The sequence below is a fragment of the Eptesicus fuscus genome, chromosome 6, assembly GCF_027574615.1.
Source record: "Eptesicus fuscus isolate TK198812 chromosome 6, DD_ASM_mEF_20220401, whole genome shotgun sequence".
Classification (NCBI taxonomy): domain Eukaryota; kingdom Metazoa; phylum Chordata; class Mammalia; order Chiroptera; family Vespertilionidae; genus Eptesicus; species Eptesicus fuscus.
Window position 1 is genome coordinate 33,861,858 of NC_072478.1, and position 18,694 is coordinate 33,880,551.

General features: G+C 55.4%; 1 protein-coding gene across 1 annotated transcript in view; it reads right to left on the reverse strand.

Moving 5' to 3' along the window:
* Positions 1 to 18,694, reverse strand: part of XKR6 (XK related 6) — a 234,341-nt gene that overhangs the window by 16,140 nt on the left and 199,507 nt on the right. The window contains exon 2 of the mRNA XM_008150761.3: positions 4,274 to 4,470. Within this exon, the coding sequence (XP_008148983.1) occupies positions 4,274 to 4,470 (197 nt within the window). The remainder of the gene's footprint in view (positions 1 to 4,273; positions 4,471 to 18,694) is intronic.

Below are 18,694 nucleotides of genomic sequence, written 5' to 3' on the forward strand. Positions count from 1 at the left end.
ACTGGTGTAGGCCATCCACTGTGTCCGGCCAAGCTCTCTTAGTCTCCAAGGTCAAGGATAGAGACTGTTCCCCAGGAAAGGCCAGTCGAAGGCCTGTGAGCTCCTGTGTGTCTTTCTCACTAAGAGGTGTTCTGGGAAGTGGGTCTCAGGCCCATTCCCTCACCTCCTGGTCAGATGGAGCTGTGCCTAATAGTAAGACAGCAAGGCTTCCTCATGAGCGCTGAGCAGAGTGGCTCCCACAGATGCTCCCGAGACAGAACATTTGCAAAAAGCCAAGCCCTGGGCAGATTCCAGAAGCACCGTCTGCTGTACTAACCAGTATAATTGTCTCGGGGGTACACATACACATGCACACACATGCACATGCACACACGTGTGTACACCGGAGATGACAGATCCGTAACACATGTCAACTTCTGCTTCTTCCCTGCATCGGTGACCCGTTCCTGCCGAATCCACACAAGTCTGTCTCTTTGAGACTCAGCCACAGCCATCCTTGCTAAGGACACAGGCATTGGAGCTGGCTGCCTGGGTCAAGATCCAGCCCTGTCAATTATAAGCCTGTGGCTGTCTCTTAACCTCTCTGGACCTCAGTTTCATCATCTATAAAATGGGAATAATTAGAGCATCTACTCATAGGGTTGCTATGGGACTTTACTGGGTTAATCCATGTCAACTTCTTAAACTAGTCTCTAGTACACAGTCTTAACTAACATTACTAGTATCATCGTCATCGTCATCATCACCATTGTTTCCACACTCAGGGCCATACACTCTATGCTCTAGGCACCTAGAGCCACCCACTCCCTGACCACTCCATGCTCTCCCAGGCCTCTGTCCCTTGGCACTTGTGGTCCCACTGCCAGGAGAGCCCCTCAACCTTCTCTTTCAGGAGAGCTCCCATTCACCCATCAGAACCCAGACCACATGTTACCTCCTCCATCACCCCCCCAGGAACTCCTCTGTACATACAGTCATCAAAAAATTTAAAATGTGCTGCACATTTGCCCAGATGCCAGCCGTCTGGAGAGGCTTTCCCTAAGGCCCCCCCCTGCCCGCCCCCCCGTGCCCTTCGGTCTCAGCATCATGTTTGCTTGCTCCAAAGCAGTTGCCACGTGTCCTCTGTCTAACGGTTCTCGTCCTGTCTCCCCTGAGCTGGGAGATGCGTGAGGGCATGGACCACATCTGACATGCTCTGTGTTGCCCGTGGCACGCTGAGGGCGCCTGGTTTACTGGGAATGCGTCTTTGTTGAGTGACAGACTGTGTAAGTACCCATAATACACCAGGCAAGGTCCTGGGGAGCAAATGTGCAGCTCACGAGGCCTCCACAATGCTTCCCAACGTCGTTACTATGCCCGCTTCACGCATGAAGGCACCCAGGTGGGAGGTTAATGCGCCCCGTGTCCTAAGTCGGTAAATGGCGAAGGTGGACTCCGCCTGCGCCTCCGCCTGACCGCCCGCAGTTCCGGACGGCCTTCCAAGGCGGGTTCCAGCCCAGAACAGAGCTGCCAGCAGACGCGAGACTCATACTAGTGTAAATGGTGCGTCAGTATATGTTTTATCTTTAGTCCCAGACATCAGATTTCAGGAAGACCCCGCTGAAATGCCCAAATGACTCTAGCATAATATTTGTATGGGTCATTATCATGATCATTATTATCACATTTTTCACGTGAGTCTGATTTGTGGGAAAACTGGGCACAAATCCACGTTGCAGGCTTGACCACTGCACTGTTAACCCAGCGATGAGTGAAGACGAGAAGGTGGAGAGATGGCAAACGTCCGAGAGGCTGGCATTGGACAAGACCAACGGAAAACCCACTGCTAAGGTGATAGTGATCTTCCCAACCACCTACTAGCATGAGCGGCACAAGGTGGACAGGTGTCCCCAAAGGCCAGCCAAAGCAAGGCCAGCCCACACGGGGCCCCCTGGGAAAGCCTGCAGTCCAGTTCACACAGTATCTACAGTCTAAGCCCTGCCGCCACCGACAGCACAACAGCCAGAGGTCGCACGAGGCTTTGTCATGTCATCAAATGCTCACAGCAGCCCTCTGTGCAGGTGCTAACATCACCCTCCTTTCAGAAACGACCACACTAAGGAGCAGAAAGGCCGTCCCTCCCCAGAGCCCAGCAGCGATCGGGCGGCGGGGCGGGAGCTGGCTGCCCGTCCAGTGTGCCGTGCGCGCTGAGCTCCCAGGAGTCTGGGCTGGTAGATTCCTTCCGTGTCGCCATTGGGTCCCTCCCAAGTTCACAACGTTCTCTCCCCTCCTCCAATTTCTAACGCTTGAACTGATTTTCTTTAAAGCACGTACATGCCATGCAGCCTCTTATGGGGAAGGAGAGGGAAGGCACCTGTTATCATAACGAAATGGTGCGGTGATGAGAGACGGCTAGAAGTTATGGATGAGCAAAACGCCAAGCCCCCGCCGACGTCCGTGCAGGCTCCTTCCTTCCCATCAACCCTGCTTACGCCACAGACCCCATCCCTGTTTGGGGATTTACAACCAACAGCAAAGTCTGCCACTGACCTTTGTTTAGCCAGCAGTTCCCAAATGTATTGAACCACAAAAGCCTATTTCTGGAAATACCTATCCCATACACCAAACGAATGTGGGCTAATGCTCACCCGACCTCTGAGCTGCAGGGGCGCGTGGGGGGAAGGGCCAGGGAGTTTCCCCAGAGCCCGCGACCCTGCCACTCCAGCCCCTCGCCCTGGCCCCTGCTGGGGGCACACTCCCAAGCAGCCCCTTGGCCTTCCCTGACCTTGGCCCCACTGGGCTCCCAGGTCAAGAGGAAGCAACATCTGCTGCCCCTTGAGCTTCCCCTCCAGGGACTTCAGGTGAACACGCTCAGAGGGATGGCCAGCAGGTAGGGAGGGGGACCTCCCTAGGACCTGCCCAGCCGCTCCCGCCAGGCCTGGAAGTGACAAGCACACCCCTGAGGTTCCTGTGGAGTCTGACAGTTTCAAAGTGACCCACGGGCATCACATCACTGCATCCCCTAAACGTCCGGGATGACCGTCACCTCCCCTTATTCCGAAGCGGAAAGGAGGCCTCGGAAAGGTGAAGGGCCATCTCCAAAGTCACCGCAGGGCCCACGTGGTGACCAGGACCCCGCTCTGGGACCAATGCCCTGATGGGAGCTCACCCCTGCGTCACCCTGCCGCCTGCCCTGTCTATTTGTGGTGCTGGGATGTGATCAAACATTGGAAGGACATATTGGCTGCCTGGGCCATGGGGTAGGGGAGGGAGATTTGAAACTGAAACAGCAAAGGGCAGTTTGGATTGAGGGGAGCGGGCGGAAGAGGAGGGAGTCTCAGACCGAAACAGGGTTGGAAAAAGGAGGACCCGGATGGGAAAGAAAGGGGCCCAGCCCAGCCCCCAGCAAATGTGCCCCCTGGAGCATGTCGCCCTGTCTGGGGAGCTGAGGGCGGTGGGTGTGGAGGCTTCCTGAGCAGGAAGGACGCCTGCCCCAGGCACCTCATGCTGTCACCAGGGCCCATGAGGGCTCCCTCAAGTGGAAAAAGCAAGGCCGGTCTGACCATCGAGACTCCGCCTTGTCTGGGGAAGCCTAACCTCACCAGGCCTCGGACTTCCTGCTGCCGCAGAGACCAGTGCCGTCCAGGCTGGGCGCTGGGGGCTTCCGGGGCTCCTGGGAGACCACCTGGGGCCACAGGGGCCGGGACCGGGGAGAAGGCCAGGGGCGGAGTGTGCCGGGCTCCGGCCCCCATCTAACTAGAACAGAGTGACCTGAGCCTGTTTTATGCACGGGGCTTCTACGTGAGCTTTGATTTGAAGCAAGAGCCACAGCTTCACCAGGTCTGAAACCGCTGCCTGCGGCGGTTCAGTCTTTCTGTCACGTGCTGTCTCTGGGCAGCTCCCCATCCTGCACATGTGGGAACACTCAGCTCAGGCCCGCACCCAAGGGACAGCCCAAGGAGACCAGAGCCCTCGCTCTTCTGCTCCAGGGACATTAGAGGCCCTGGCTCTGCTCTACTCATTAGGACCAAGTGGCGTGGGCAGTGGGCAGTGGGCAGTGGGCAGGCTTGCCCAAAGGTGTTCCGGAAAGGTCTGTGCCACTCATGCACTCAATGTGGGCCGGGTCAGCATCCCATGGGGGCCTGGGCATCCCAGGGACTCAGGGATCAGAATGGGCGACACCCACAGAGTCTGCGGGGCACTGAGTGTATAGGAAACAGCCACCAGGGGGTCCCCAGATGGGATGGGGGCCTGTCCCAGCCCGCGGTTCCGGCGCTGGGGGCGGGGCACTCACAGGGCAGCGTCTCAGCGCTGTTCTTCTGGATCATTATGCAGAGCTGTAGCACCAGTTGGGGGGCGCTCTCCAGGAAGGTCTCCAGGAGGCGCAACATGTTGACGTCTGCATATTCATACATCATAGCCCAGTAGAAGCGTCGCTGGTGTTCCTTCTGCCGTTGGCTCTGGATCCCCAGGTACATGGTGCGGATATACCTGCCGAGAGAGATGAACAGAACAGAGAGCGTGGGTGGGGGCGGGGCTCTGGAAGGGCCATGCTGCCCCCCAAAACCAGAGCCGGCGATGCTGGTGTCTCTCCTTCGCTCTGAGGTTTTCCGGACACTTGACCCGGCTCTAGGGGTCTTCTGAGCCCACCGACACGGACGTGGACACGGTGCTAAGGCTTTGGGTGGCATTTGTGGAGCTGCTACTCAGTACCATGGTGGGGCACAGGCCACAGGCAGGTGTAATCCCCACACAGCACAGCTAGGGAACCGCCAGGGACCCACAGTCGGCGGGTGGAGCAACTGGGAGCCGTCCCCAGGCCACTGGACAGCAAAGCCCGTGTGCCCTCCACGCTAGGGAGACCCTGAGGCTGTGTGCAGGTGTGGCCAGGACGCAGGCAGACAAACGCACTGACCCCTCCATCAGAGAGAATGCGGGGCAAAGGATGCAGGTTCAAACCCCAACTCGGTTGTTTGTTAATGGGACCTTGGACTAATCACTCCAACTCTGTGTCTGGCTATCCTTTAACATGGGGAAAGAGTCGAACTTGGGGGTGGTTAAGGAGATAAGCATGGTGGGCACACATCCTGGGTCCTGTAGGAAAACTCCCTGCCTCCCTTTTACCCGAACCTTTGGGAGCTGTCTCCAGGCCACAGTCACGGGAGGATCCAAGGTACTACATCAGCCAGGAAAATGCAAGTTCAGAAAGCATGGTTTTGTGGCCCAATCAGGATCAAGATCACAAACCACAAACCAGGGCCCACAGCCAGTGGGATGGAGCCACACATGTGTCCCTGACCATCCCAGGGAATGTAAGCATTGGGTCTCCTACAGGGCCGATCCTGAATCGTAGAGGCTGAGAGCACGGTTGACGCCTGGCATCACCCCCACGGCCTGAGCATTGCCAGGTGCCCACCTGGGGCCGTGGACTGTCCCTTCTCTCCGTCCCATCATCTCCACGGGTCTGGTCCCCACCGGTCTGGTCCCCACCACTCCCCCTCCTGCCTGCATCGAAGTGAAGTCCTCCCTGTGTCCCAGCACCAACTCTGGCCCCAGAAACATCGCTCTTCACACAGCAGCCAAGGTGCTCCTTGCGAATTGTAAATGCAATCATGTCAGCCCCTGTCATGCTTAGAATCAAACCCCCGCCTCCTCCCTTGGCTCACGGGACCCTGCCTGCCCCTCCAGCCTCACCCCTCATTCTCTATCCCACCTTTCCAAGGAGCGCATGAGCCTGTCTGTCCACGCCCTGTCCCCAGTGCCTACAGATACAGAAGGAAGACTGAGGAGTCCTGGTGGGACGACTCCGTCACAATACGGCGGAGGCAGCCCATGTGCAGCAAACTTACAAGAGGAATCCTAATGCCGGTGGCCGAGAGGGGCTGTGTATTTCCCTCAGAGCAGTGGGAGACGGTGCTGTCCAAGAACCCTGCGTCATGTTACTGAAGCCCATGATTTAGAGGCAAAGACGTACGTCCATACATTGGTAAAATAACTTAAAACTGCGAGGTGATGCTCCTCTCCACTTGTAATTGGTGGTCTTCCCTCCAGAGCTAATCATGGACTGGACCCCACGATGATCCGGTGCCCCAGGGCCCCCTAGGATGCGCTTCGGAACACAAAGCAACCCTCCGAACTCAGGCAATGCGCGCCCACCCAACACCCGATGGGCGGTCTGTCTCTCCGGACTCCTAGGAGCCTTTGGGCGCAGCATCTCTGAAGGCGCACCCAGGGGAGCTGGGCAGACACCTGCTTCCCTGCAGACACACTCCCAGGAGCGCGCGGAGAAACGGTTCTGCAGGAAACCAAAGGCAGGGAGGCAGGAGGTGCAGGCACCGCGGAGGACGGCTGCAGTGGGGACCCCGCGGAGGGGCTGGGAGAAGGGCAGGTGTTTCTGGGCCCATCACCTCCAGAGTCCCTGCCAGGCCTTGCGGGGCAGGCTGGTTATCATCATTTAACACAGAGGGAAACTGAGGCTGGGGAGTGAAGTGAAGCACCGGATTCTGGTTCTGCTCCTAGTTCTGTCACTTACTAGCGGTGGCACTTCCCATGAGCCATGGCCTCTCTCTCGGCCTCAGTCGCTAAGTTCCCAAAATCAAGGGAGCAGGGAAGAGGCTCAGAAAAGGGCAGGGAGGTTACTGTGCCTGCCCAGGGTCACTGAGAGAGAGAGAGAGAGACAGGAAGACAGAGAGAGAGGGAGACAGAGACAGAAAGAGAGGCAAAGAGAGAGGCAGAGGCAAAAAGAGAGACGGAAAGGGGCATAGAAAGGGGCAGAGAGAGAGAGATGTGGGGGGAACGAGAAAGTGGGAAAGGAGAGGAAAGCAGTGCCAACATGCGGGGGCCTGAAGGAGAGGGCCAACTGGAAGAGGCGATGGCAACGATAAACCTGGGCAGGGCGGGCGCAGCATACGGAGACAGGTCACAAGGAGCTGGGGAGGTCAGACTGAATCAAGGGTGGAGGGAAGGGTCAGATTGAGCAGATCTGAGGGTGGCTTGGGAAGGCAGAGCGGGGCCGGGGGGACAAGGGGGGACTGGCTGAGGGGCTGAGGCAGAGCTGTGAGTCCGGAAGTTCTGCACCAGCACCCAGAGCAGCCATGTGCCCCGCGGGGGCTTGGGGCCCGTGGTCTCACAGGACAGATGTGGTTTCCGTGATCCAACACTCAGCTCTACCATCATGGGCACCTGCAACACACAATGCCCTGGGCCACAGACTCCCACAGGGACCAGACCACACATCTGTACTCTCTCAGGGGTACTCTCAGACCACAGACTCTTCCTCTCCTAGCCTCAAAAAGTGGACCAAGGTGGAGAAATGATGATGTGGCAGTCAAGCCTATGTATGCAGGTCCCAGGTCAAGTAACACCAACATTCAGATTCACCTAGGTCAGCCCTCCCAGGGCAAAAGCAGCACCTGACCTGTCACTCCAGCCCCCGTTTTCCCCAAGTCACCAGCCCCTATGCCCATCTTGGCGAGGGCAATGGATGGCAATGGGCCCAGAACATGCTGACTCAATGAAAATGCCTACCAGAGGAAAAAAAAACCCCTCTAATTTCCTCTGTGCGAGCATCCAGGGGAATGTATGGGAATAAATAAGGGTGCAAGTGGGCAAAACCAGAGCTCCTGTGCCCAGTGCTGATGAGCAAAGGGATGCTGGGAGCCCAGACTGCACCTGTCTGAAACCTGATTTGGAAATCACGCTTATGCAGCCTCCCACCCTGGAGCCCAGTCTAGGATTTCCTGATCAAGTGCCTTCTACTTATTCTGCACCTTCTGGCTCCTGAACACTCGTCTTCTCTTAAGTCTTTGCGTCCCCGGTAGACAACTGAGAGGTATGTGTAAAATTCAGTGATCTCTGGGGCACCAGCTCCTGTGCAAAGACAGTGCAGGCCTATGGCCACAAGGTGGCGCCAGAGCCTAAGCCACGCGGGAAGACTGCTCCAGGCGGTGATCTCATCCCCAGCAAGGCTCAGCACCCTCCTTTGCGGCAGCGTGGGGTGCATGGGGTGGCGGGCCCAGATGTGCTGAGTCCCTACGGGAAGGCATGGCATTGGCAGGAGACACAAGGTGCACTGCTGATCCTCCTAACTCTCAATTTGGGAGGTTCCAGCAAGCTCACCTCCCCCAGGAAGGTAGTCGGGAAGGAAAAGACGCCCAACTCTCCTCCTCCTGGATTTGTCACTGCCTGTCACACACACTGTCTCTCTCCTAGGGCCTCGCATCATGAAAATGCGTGGGTCTCAAAGCAGGCAGGCAGGCAGCGGGTCATCCGCGAGCGAGGGCTCAGGAAGACTGGTCTCCGGTCTGCACGACCTTGGGCAAGTCCCTCCCGGGGCTGGGCCTGTACTGCACCCTCCCCCCGTCCCCCCACCACCTTCCCCCCTCCTTAGGGGCCGGCTGGAGGGCCTCTGAGCTTTGCCAGCATTTATAACCTCCGCCTTCTGTAAGTGACTGGCTCTGCAGGGCCGAAAGTACAGCCTGGCATGTTTACAGGTGATAATGCCTGGTGTTTGCCTGGCCCTCCCATGTGCCAGGCATGCTCTGAGCCTTCTGTAGTTGTTAACTCGTTTAAACCTGGCCATAACCTGAGGAGGTGGACGCACCATTACCCTCACTTAACAGAGGGCACCTGAAGCACTGAGGTGGCGGACTGCACGAGCATTGACCCAGCTCCGTCGGTGGCTAAGCGGGGCTTACAGCCCAGCAGTCTGGCTTTGGGGCTCGGGCTCTTAACTCCCTCCACATGCCTCAGAGGGGGACCGCTGGTCTCTCTTCCTCTGGATTTGGTACAGTGGAAAGCACACCTCACCCCGAATACCTGCGTTCTCTTCCAGTTCGGTCACTGGCTGTGTTACCTTGGGGAACTTCTCCCAACCTCTCTGAGCCCTGCTTCCTCATCTATCAATTGCCTGGCCCGGAGTAGGCCCCCAGGACCTGCTGAACAGATAAATGTATGTAATCATGGCCCCTCGGAGGGACAGGGGGCCTCAAATGGCATGCCTGTGAGAGTGTGTGGGGAGACCAGAAGCTACAGGTGACAGCTATTTCTGCTGCCCCGCTCCCTCCTCCCCCACCCCAGGCCAGTGCTGTCCACCTGTCAGTCCTTCAGCCCTCTCTGCTTACTCTCCTCCCACTTCCATCTCCTCCCCTTGCTTCGTGAACCATGGAGCTGTTTAAAGTTCCTATACCTGCCTCCAGAAATCTCTAGTTGTTGGAGCAGACTTTCGCTTTTGTACCACCACTTAGAGGGAGACACATTTATCATCTCCTTTTTCCCACGGAGGCTCAGAGAGGCTGAGTGATCCCCCCAAAGTCACACAGCCTATCATAGTTCAGGCAAATCAGAGAAGGTCTTGTGCTCAGAGAGGCTGAGTGATCCCCCCAAAGTCACACAGCCTATCATAGTTCAGGCAAATCAGAGAAGGTCTTGTCTAAACTAAGTTGTCACGCTGGGAATTAGCCACAGCTGTGCCTGACACTGGCTGGGATGGGAAATGAGTGATTCCTGTAAGGGCCGGAGGCTGAATAGGTTCGCCTCTGTGGGCCTACAATCCCCTGCTGCTTCTGACAAAGTTCTCAGAAATGGCATTTTGAAACCTCTGATGGCAGAGAACTACCCACCCTCAAAGCCCCAAACAGGGCTCATTCCAGACTGTGGGGACCGACGCTTAGAGAATCCGTTAGGAAAAGTAGTAACATCTACCTAACATGTAAAGTAGAAATAGCACTAATTCTATTCACTTTTTTCCCCAGAAAAAATACAAGAGGAAGAATACTTCCCCATTCATTTTATGAGGCCAGCATTACTCTGATATCAAAGCCAGACAAATGCCATATAAGAAAATAAAACGGCAGACAATAGCCCTCATAAATATAGGTGTAAAAATCTTCAACAAAAGGTTAACAAATCCAATCCAATGATATACAGAAGGAATGACACAGCATAGCCAACTAGGGTTTATCTTGGGAATGGAAGGTGGGTTTGATATTCAATGTAATCAATGATGTTAATAAGAAAAATCACACATCACATTAATTGATACAGAAAGTATGCATTTGACAGAATTCAACATCCATTCATGATTTTTAAAACCTCTCAGCAAACTAGGAATAGAACTTTCTTAACCTGACATATAGGAATAGCATCTACAAAAACCCACAGTTAATATCATAATCTTAATAATAAAAGGCTAATATGCAAATGGTCGTCATGCCGTGACGCTGTAACGACTGATCAGCAGGGACCTGAGGCTGCGAGGCACCGGGGCCGGGGGACCTGAGGCCACACTCCCCACCCCCCACCCTGGCACCAGGGCCGGGGGACCTGAGGCCACACTGAGGCCCCACCCCCCACCCTGGCACCGGGGCCGGGGGACCTGAGGCCATGGCCCCCTGAGGTCGTGCCCTTTGCCCCAGCGCCCCCCTCCCCCGCCCAACGGGGCTTGACAGGGGAGGGGCTGGCCCAGTCTTGTTGTTGCCCAATGGGGGTGGGGCAGGCCGGACACTTCTATTATAGGGAAAGAGCAAATAGTAATATTAAAATATTTCCTCTAATTAATTCCCTTTTGCACCGAGCCACTAGTTAAAATAAAAGACTGAAATATTTCCTCTTAAGATCAGAAACAGGGCAATGATGTCTATTCTCACCACTCCTATTCAACATCATACTAGAAGTCCCAGCCAGTGCAATAATCCAAGAAAAAGAAAGTATGTAAATATTGTAAAGAAAGAAGTAAATGTTCCTTTGTAAATGACACAATTATCTAAATAGAAAATCCCAAGAACTATACAAAAGAAAAAGCTTATAGAACCCATTAGTAAGTTCAGCAAAATCTCATGATACCAGGTCTGCATGTAAAAATTAAATGTATTTCTATAAACTACTAGTGAACAATTGAAAATTTTTAAAATTTAAAAATATAACATTTAAATTAGCTCAAAAAATAAAATGCCCAGAAACAAAGCTAATAAAATGTGCAGGACTTATACTTTAAAGCTACAAAATACTAATAAGAGAAATAAAAGAAAATCTAAATGATAGATATGCCATATTCATGGATGGAAAGAATCCATATAGTGACAATATAATGACGATTTTCCCCACATTGATCTATGGATTTAACACAATTTCAATAAAGACTCCAGCAGAATTATTTTTTGCAGATATGGACAAGCAGATTCTAAAATTTATATGAAAGACAAAGGAACTAGAACAGCCAAAACAGTTTTGAAAAAAAATAAAAAAAAGAATACATTTAAAGAACTCACACTATCTGATTTTAGAACATATTATAGAGCTACAGTAATTAAGAAGGTGTGGTGTTGGCAAAGACAGAGAAGCACAGATCAGTGGAGCTGAATAGAGTCTAGAAACAGGCCCACACATATATGGTCAACTGACTTTTGACAAAGTGCAAAGATAATTCAATGGGGAAAAGATGTGTTTTCAACAAATGATGTAGGGACAATTAGTCATTCATAAGCAACAACTAACTTAAAACGTATCATAAATTAAAAAGGAAAGCTATAAAACTTGTAAGAGAAAACATAGGAGGAAATGTTTATGACCCTGCTTTAGGCTAAGAGTTCTGAAATAGGACAGCAAAAGCTTGCTCCATACAAGAAAATATTGATGAATTGGCTTCCATCAACATTGAAAATGTTTGCTCTGCAAGTAACATTGTTAAGAGAATAAAAAAATAAAAAAAAACAAGGTACGGACTGGGAGAAAATATTTGCAAATCACATCTTTGACGAAGACCTTGTGCCCAGAATATACACAGAACTCTCAAAATGGCCAACTCAGCAAGAAGGCAGACAGGAGGAGCCTGAGCAAAGAAGTGACAAGACTTCTCACCTCACCACTCCTTCCTGCTCCTTCTCCTCTGGCCAGAGTCCCCTTGGGCCTGACCCCGAGGACCCAGCCTCTGAGAAGACCCTCCTGATGACACCCCGGGGTGTGGGGCTGCCCTGAGCCTGGATGAATGGGTAGCAGCTGCAGGATTTAAGGCCCAGCTGGCCCCATTGCCCTATCCCAGGGCCAAACCAACTCCTGAGGGGGGACTGGCAGAGTGAGGGCTGGGGATACTACCATCTACTCTGGTAGTGACATGAGCAGGAACCCAATGCTGTGAGCTCTTCTACTTCCCCCTTCTCCCCCCCGCCCCCCGCAGGGAGTGGTGGTTGCCTCAGAGGGCTCTGAGACCCCAGTCTGGCCTCGGTCCTTCAAACTTCCCCTAGGAGGGAAGGAGGAGCCTGAGAGAGGAGCAGCAGGCCAGCAGGCCTGGCCCTGGCGAGCACTCACATTGGACTCCAGCTCTAAGTTATTCAACATCCAGGCTGCCTTTCTCCGCTGTGCGCAGGCCTCCCGGGCAGTGCCAGCGAGGGGCACTGTGGTAAGGCTGCCCCTCCAGAGCCCACATGCCAGTCAGGGAGGGGACACGACCCCAGGAGGCCACTAGAAATCTGCTGGGCGTGCGCAGGATGGAGGCCATGCAGACCCTGGTTTCACCTGCATCCCACTGTGCAGGGCAGGCCCAGGGAGGCGGCAGGTGGGAGGCGGGTTCTGCTCAGGGCCCCGGGTGTCCCCTCCTCATGGGCATCTGCAGACGCTGCCCTGGCTGGGCTGGAACAAACCACACAGCACAGTCCCTGCTCCCCATGCGGCTGGGGGCTGGTCAGCAGTGCTCGGGCACCCAGGGCCGGCCAGGCTGGGTCCCAGAGCCCGGCGCCTCCACCAGGGCGGGCAGGCCTGTGGGCCGCACAGCTGGGCTGCTCCCTGACCCCCAGGTCTTTAGGGAAAGCCTGACCTCAAAGGCAAGACATATTTTTCCTCTGAAACCAACAACAGTTATTCCCTTGAAGGCCTCTTTGCTGCTTAAAAAAAAAAAAAGCCTTTATATTTTTGTTGATTTAAATACAACTTGCTGTGCCTGGCCAGCATGGCTCAGTAGTTGAGCATCGACCTATGAACCAGGAAGACATGGTTCGATTCCCGGTCAAGGCACATGCCCGGGTTGTAGGCTCAGTTCTCAGTGAGGGGCCTGCAGGAGGCTGCCGGTCAATGATTCTCTTATTGATGTTTCTATCTCTCCCTCTCCTTTCCTCTCTGAAATCAATAAAAATATTTTTTAAAAATAAAAAATAAATAGATATAACTAGCCATGCCTCTGGTGCCACCTCGAGGCATCGCTACCCTTATCCTGGGTGGGCCTGGCGCATCTGCTCTCGCTCTCACACATATGCATACACACAATCACACACACATACCACCTACAGGAACACACCAACGCCACTCATGACACACATGAACACTATACACTGAGTGGCCAGATTATTATGATCTCTGAATGAATAATAATCTGGCCACTCTGTGTATATCCTATATAATAAAAGGCTAATATATGCAAATTGTCCCCTCGACCAGAAGTTCTACCAGCAGGCAGGCCCGCCAACCGCCCATGTCCCCTCCCTCTGGCCATGCTGGCCGGACCCCACCCATGCACGAATTCATGCACTGGGCCTCTAATATATATAATATATATATACTGAGTGGCCAGATTATTATGCATTCAGAGATCATAATAATCTGGCCACTCAGTGTATATCCCTGGTGTGTACATGCTAACTACACATGAAGTTCATACACCTAAACGGCAACACACTGTGTCTACCACAGAGACCTACACGTACAAACCACCATATGCATGTACCCACTACACACGTCTAAGCTCCGCCTGCACAGACCTGGAGGCACATGATCACACACTGAGGGTGGTCCTCTGCCCACGCCTCCCCTCCTGGCCCCCAGGGCTGCCTGCTCCTGGCCATTCACTGTCCTCACAGCAGACACAGGGCACAGAGGAAGAGCAGAGCCCACACCAGGGGCTCGGCTCTCTCGGGCTGTGAGCCACCTCAGAGAGAGCAGGGGCCTGGGAATCACGGGGCAGATGGGAAGTGACGGCACAGTGCGCCCAGGACCAAGGGCGGAGCTGGGCTAGTTGTCACCAAAGCACGAAAAAGCTCACTGATATTCGAACCTGGGAAGCCCCAAACGCCCCCCCGCCCCCCCCCCCCCCCCGCTCCTCCCTGTTCTTCCCTCCACCTGCACCTGGTTTGTTGGGAACCACTGGGCTGGTAGCAGTACAGGTGTTGCGTGCTGTTGTGACATTGTAAGATCTGCATTCTCCTCTGGGCCCTCCTTCTGGGGTGGAGGAGTTCCCTTTCCATTTCTGACCACACCTCAGGGCTGGAAGGATCCAGGCCACGTGGCCACGCAGTGACCGTGGGAGAAAGTGGCCCAAAGGAGGGGTGGGAGGGGTGGAGGGCCCTGGGCTGCAGGGGCTGCTAAGGGAATCTTGCCACTCTGGGGCTCGTCACCGGCTGAGGATTGCTGAGCTGGGTCACCAGGGGCCACCCAGGGAGGGTGTTGGCCCTGAGCGTCGAGGCTGCTGGGACAAAAAGGCTGTGCTCCTACCTTCATGCCATTGACTCTGTGCCAGGTAGGAACCCCGTGGCTGTTCCCTGGGGTCTCAGAGCAGGAACAAGAAGCAGGACAGAGCAAAATCCTTCCAGCTCTTCCAGCTCAGGCGCCCCGGCCCTGACTTGGTGGCAGGCAGTGGGGACAACATATGGAAAGACAGCCAGAGCAGCCCTGGCCGGGTGGCTCAGTCGGTTAGAGCATTGTCCCGATAGGCCAAGGTTGCGGGTTCGATTCATGTACAACCATCAACCAGTGAATGCATGAATACGGGCAACAACAAATCGAGGCCTCTCTTTCCCTTCTTCTCTCTCAAATCAATAATTAAAAAAAACAAAAAGACAGCCAGAGGGCACATGCCTGGAAGGTCTGGAAATGGAGAACTATCAGGTGTAGGGGGGCAGGGAGCAGGTGTGAGAGAGGCCGGTGGGGAGAACAGGGACTGCCTACCTGGATGCAGAGCCAGTGGGGAGCCACCTAGGTTGCTACATCTAGGTTAGCCCCGGCTTCCTCACCTGGAAAATGGGCCCCCACCTGTAACCTGGCAGAGGCTTGCAGGCTGTTGCCAGCACGGCAGGCGAACACTGTGACAGGACAGGGTTTGCTGTCCCTCTCTGGGCAGCTAAGAAGAGAGGAGCAAATCGATGGGGGCTGCCAGACACACAGATCACGTGTAACTGGCTGGACCTGCCAGTGGTCCCCCCAGTCCCGGCCGTTCATCAGAGGCACCCAAATGCTCGCGCGGCTGTGCCCACCTATGTGTCCCCCACACGCCCCACCTGCGGACTCCCTTAAAACCACCCAGATTGCAAGGCCTGGGTGGCTCGAGGGGCCCCTGGCACAGCAGGAACTGTGCACCAACACCGCCCTGGGCTCTTTCTGGGCCTGCGAATGACTCTAGAACCTTCCACTTGCCTGGATGGCACTGGGAGCCCCTCTGCTCCCCCTCACACCGCCCCGCCCCCCGACTCCAGCTGAGATGCCTTCAGCGAGGAGAGGAGGGAAGGTGGAGGGTCAGCTGCCAGCTCAGCCCCTGAGAGCAGCGCTTCAAATCGGAGCTATTTTTAGCTCTTCTCTCCAGCGTCCCTGACATCAGCTGAGCAGTGGTGGCGGCGGCGGGCACACATCTGAGGGAGCAGGCATGAAATGGCACTTCCCTGCAGGGGCCCAGGGGGAGCGGGGGAGCACCACACAGCTTCGGGGAAGGGAGGTGGCGGCCGTGGGTGTCACTGAGGCATCTTCCTGGATGTAGGGTCAAGGTGGCAGGTGGCCAGGGCCTCCTCAGCCTTCCGGGGCTCAGGAGAGCATAAGGAGGGTGGAGGCCACACCACCTGCCCCCGCCTCGTGTCCCCACCAGCAGAGTGGGGGCCCCCGCTGCTGCCCCTGATCTGAGACTCCGGAAGGAGCTTGATTAAAAAGATCCGTGCACCTTGGCAAACCTACACTTGGGAGAAATACTTTTTCTTCCCCGTTATGAGCTTCCAGAAGGACAGAGACCCAGTTTCTAGGCCGTGGTTTATCTCTGCATACCCGGTGCCGGGCACCCCGCCAGGTGGGCACTCAGTGTTTGTCTCATGAATGAAGGAACCAATTGGGCAGCTTGTTAATAAAATCCTTGAGCTCGAGAAAGTTCATTCCAAGCTCCCGGGGGAAGTGTGGGGAAAGCCTTCCTGTTCTCCCGGCTCAGGGTCAGCGCCCACTCTCCACTGGGGGCACCGGGACTGGAGCCCAGAGTAGCTCATGGGACCCTTCCCTCCCTCCCACCCTCCTTTCCTCCCGCCCTGCCCTCCTTTCCTCCTCCCTCTCTCTCTCTCTCTCTCTCTCTCTCTCTCTCCCTCTCTCCCTCCCTGTTCCTCAAGCCTCACTCTGGGGCCCGCCCCGGAGTCCCCAGTCCGGAATGAGTGACTGCATGCCATTCCTCTTCTAGCCAGCAGAGCTCTTTCCAGCCAGGCAAACAGCCCATCCCTGGGCGCCTTGTACTTCTCTGCTTGGAGCTGGGGCCACGCCCACAATGGGAAGGGCCACTCTGCTGTCCCCCAAATTAGAGCTGAATTCTGACAACAGGCCCTGACAGGGTGGTTCTGCCAGCTTCCTGATAAACAGATGTCCCAGGATTTAGGTGACGTGGCCTCGGCTTAGAGCACATTCCAGGTGATGCAAGGCCAAGGCTGGGGAACATGGATCCCCTAAACGTTAGTGGCTGTTCAAATAACTCACAACGCTGAGAGGGGACCCACTGACCCAAAGGAAAGCCACCTGCACTTTGCCAGGGGCTTTGGATCTCGGTACACATGCAAACATGAGCCCACCCAGGGCAGTGGCCACAAGGAACTCTGGGCCTTTGTCACAAGCCTCAGGTACAGGGTGTGGCTAAACCTCCAGTGTCCCCTCCAGAGTGGATCTGTGGGGAATGAGTTAATCTGAGGTGTTCAGGGAGGGTGTTTGGCTTACCCACACTGCCTCCTGGGGAGAGGTACCCCAGTGTTTGTTCTCCCTATGGGCTAACTTGTCCTCTCAGATCCCCTAAGCGTGTCCCTTTTCGACTTTCACGAGTGCTCACCGCAGCAACCTGGCTCTTCCCGACTGTACTCATTCAACGCCACGACTGAACTCCGCTGCGTGTCAGGCACTGCACTAGGCCCAGGACACCCAGCCTCACTCCCCGCCCCCTCCCTCTGAGTCGCCCTGCCTCTGTCCCGTGACTCCATTGGTCCCAATAGAAGATGAAGTCGCTGGGTCGATGCCCTGTGTGTTCAGTATTTCATGTCTGGCATTTAGGCTCCGGAAGCCTCCTTCCAGCAACTTCCAGCAGGGAACATTGCCCGTGGTGCGTGAGGAAAGGCCCGAGGAATCCATGTGATGGGCTTGCCCTGACCTCGAGGCTGTTCTGCGGCCCCCAGGCCCCGGCTGTGTGGCCTTGGGAATACCCTCCCCGCTCTGTGTTCTCCGTAGCAGGATGAGCAGGTAAGACCCAGTTCTCAGGCCCTGGCACTACATTGACCTTGTGGGTCTGGTCTGCTACCCAGAGACCTTTCCAGATCAGCGGTCATCTTGCGGGGCTTGGGCTGTCTCTCCCAGAGCACCCCCCTGCGCCCCCCCCCATTCCCCTGCAGGGGTGAGGCTCTGCTCCTCCAAGCCCTCTTCCGTATGTGGGCCCCGTCCCCAACCTGGGAAGCCAGACATGTCATGTGCGCTGTTTCCTGAGGCCGCCCAGGGAAACAGGCCAGAAATAGAAACAGAAAGTGGCATTTAGTCGAGTTTGCATTGTCCCAGCCAGGAGGCCAGTGACGCGGCCACAGCGTGGAGCGCACTGCCAGGTGGTGCAAGGCCTCGGCGGCTCACCAAGGCCCCGGGCCGCCCATCCTCCCCGGGAGGCCCCTGAAGTGAGACACATAGAGGGCTGCAAGGGACAGGCCTGGGCTCCCCCTGCTCCCAGGCCAGGGTCCCGCTGTGTGAGCCCCACACTAGGCTGCTCTCTCCCTGGCAGCCTCCCCATTCGCTGCTGGGGACACGGGGCGTGCAGGGGGAACACTGGGCTGGGAGTCAGGAAACCTGGGCCCCAGGGCCACTTCCACAGTTGACCGCCCGTAAGGTCTGGCTGGGACTCCTTGCCCCTCTTGTCTGACCCCAGACCCCAATCCGTAAGTAAGGAACTGAAGGAGTTTCTTACTTCCTCCCAAATCTCCAGATCAAGGGGGCAGCCATGCAGACTCTGTAACTGCCCGATGCCCTGTGGGGAGAAGGGTTCACCTGGGGGACCTGGGCTGGGGGTGGGGGTGTGAAGTGGCCTGGGGCTCAGATCACCTGCCAGGTCCTGGCCAATCCCCTGGGTCAGGCAGCATCACTGCATCGCAGGCCCACACCAGGTGGGGGCGGGGGGCGGGGGGTAAGAATACTACGGTGACTTTACAGAGGGCTTCACCTCTCTGATCCCGTGCCCTCTTCCTCTGACTTCACATTCACCAGCATTGACTTTTCCTCATCACCTTGGACAAAGTGATCCTTTTTGTAAAAAAAATAAAATATGTTTTTATTAATTTCAGAGAGATGGAGAGAGAGAGAGAGAGAGAGAGAGAGAGAGAGAACATCAATGAGGAGAGAGAATCATAGATCGGCTGTCTCCTACACACTCCACACTGGGGATTGAGCCTGCAACCCAGGTATGTGCCCTGACCTGGAATTGAACCATGACCTCCTGGTTCATGGGTTGATGCTCACCCACTGAGCCACACCTGCA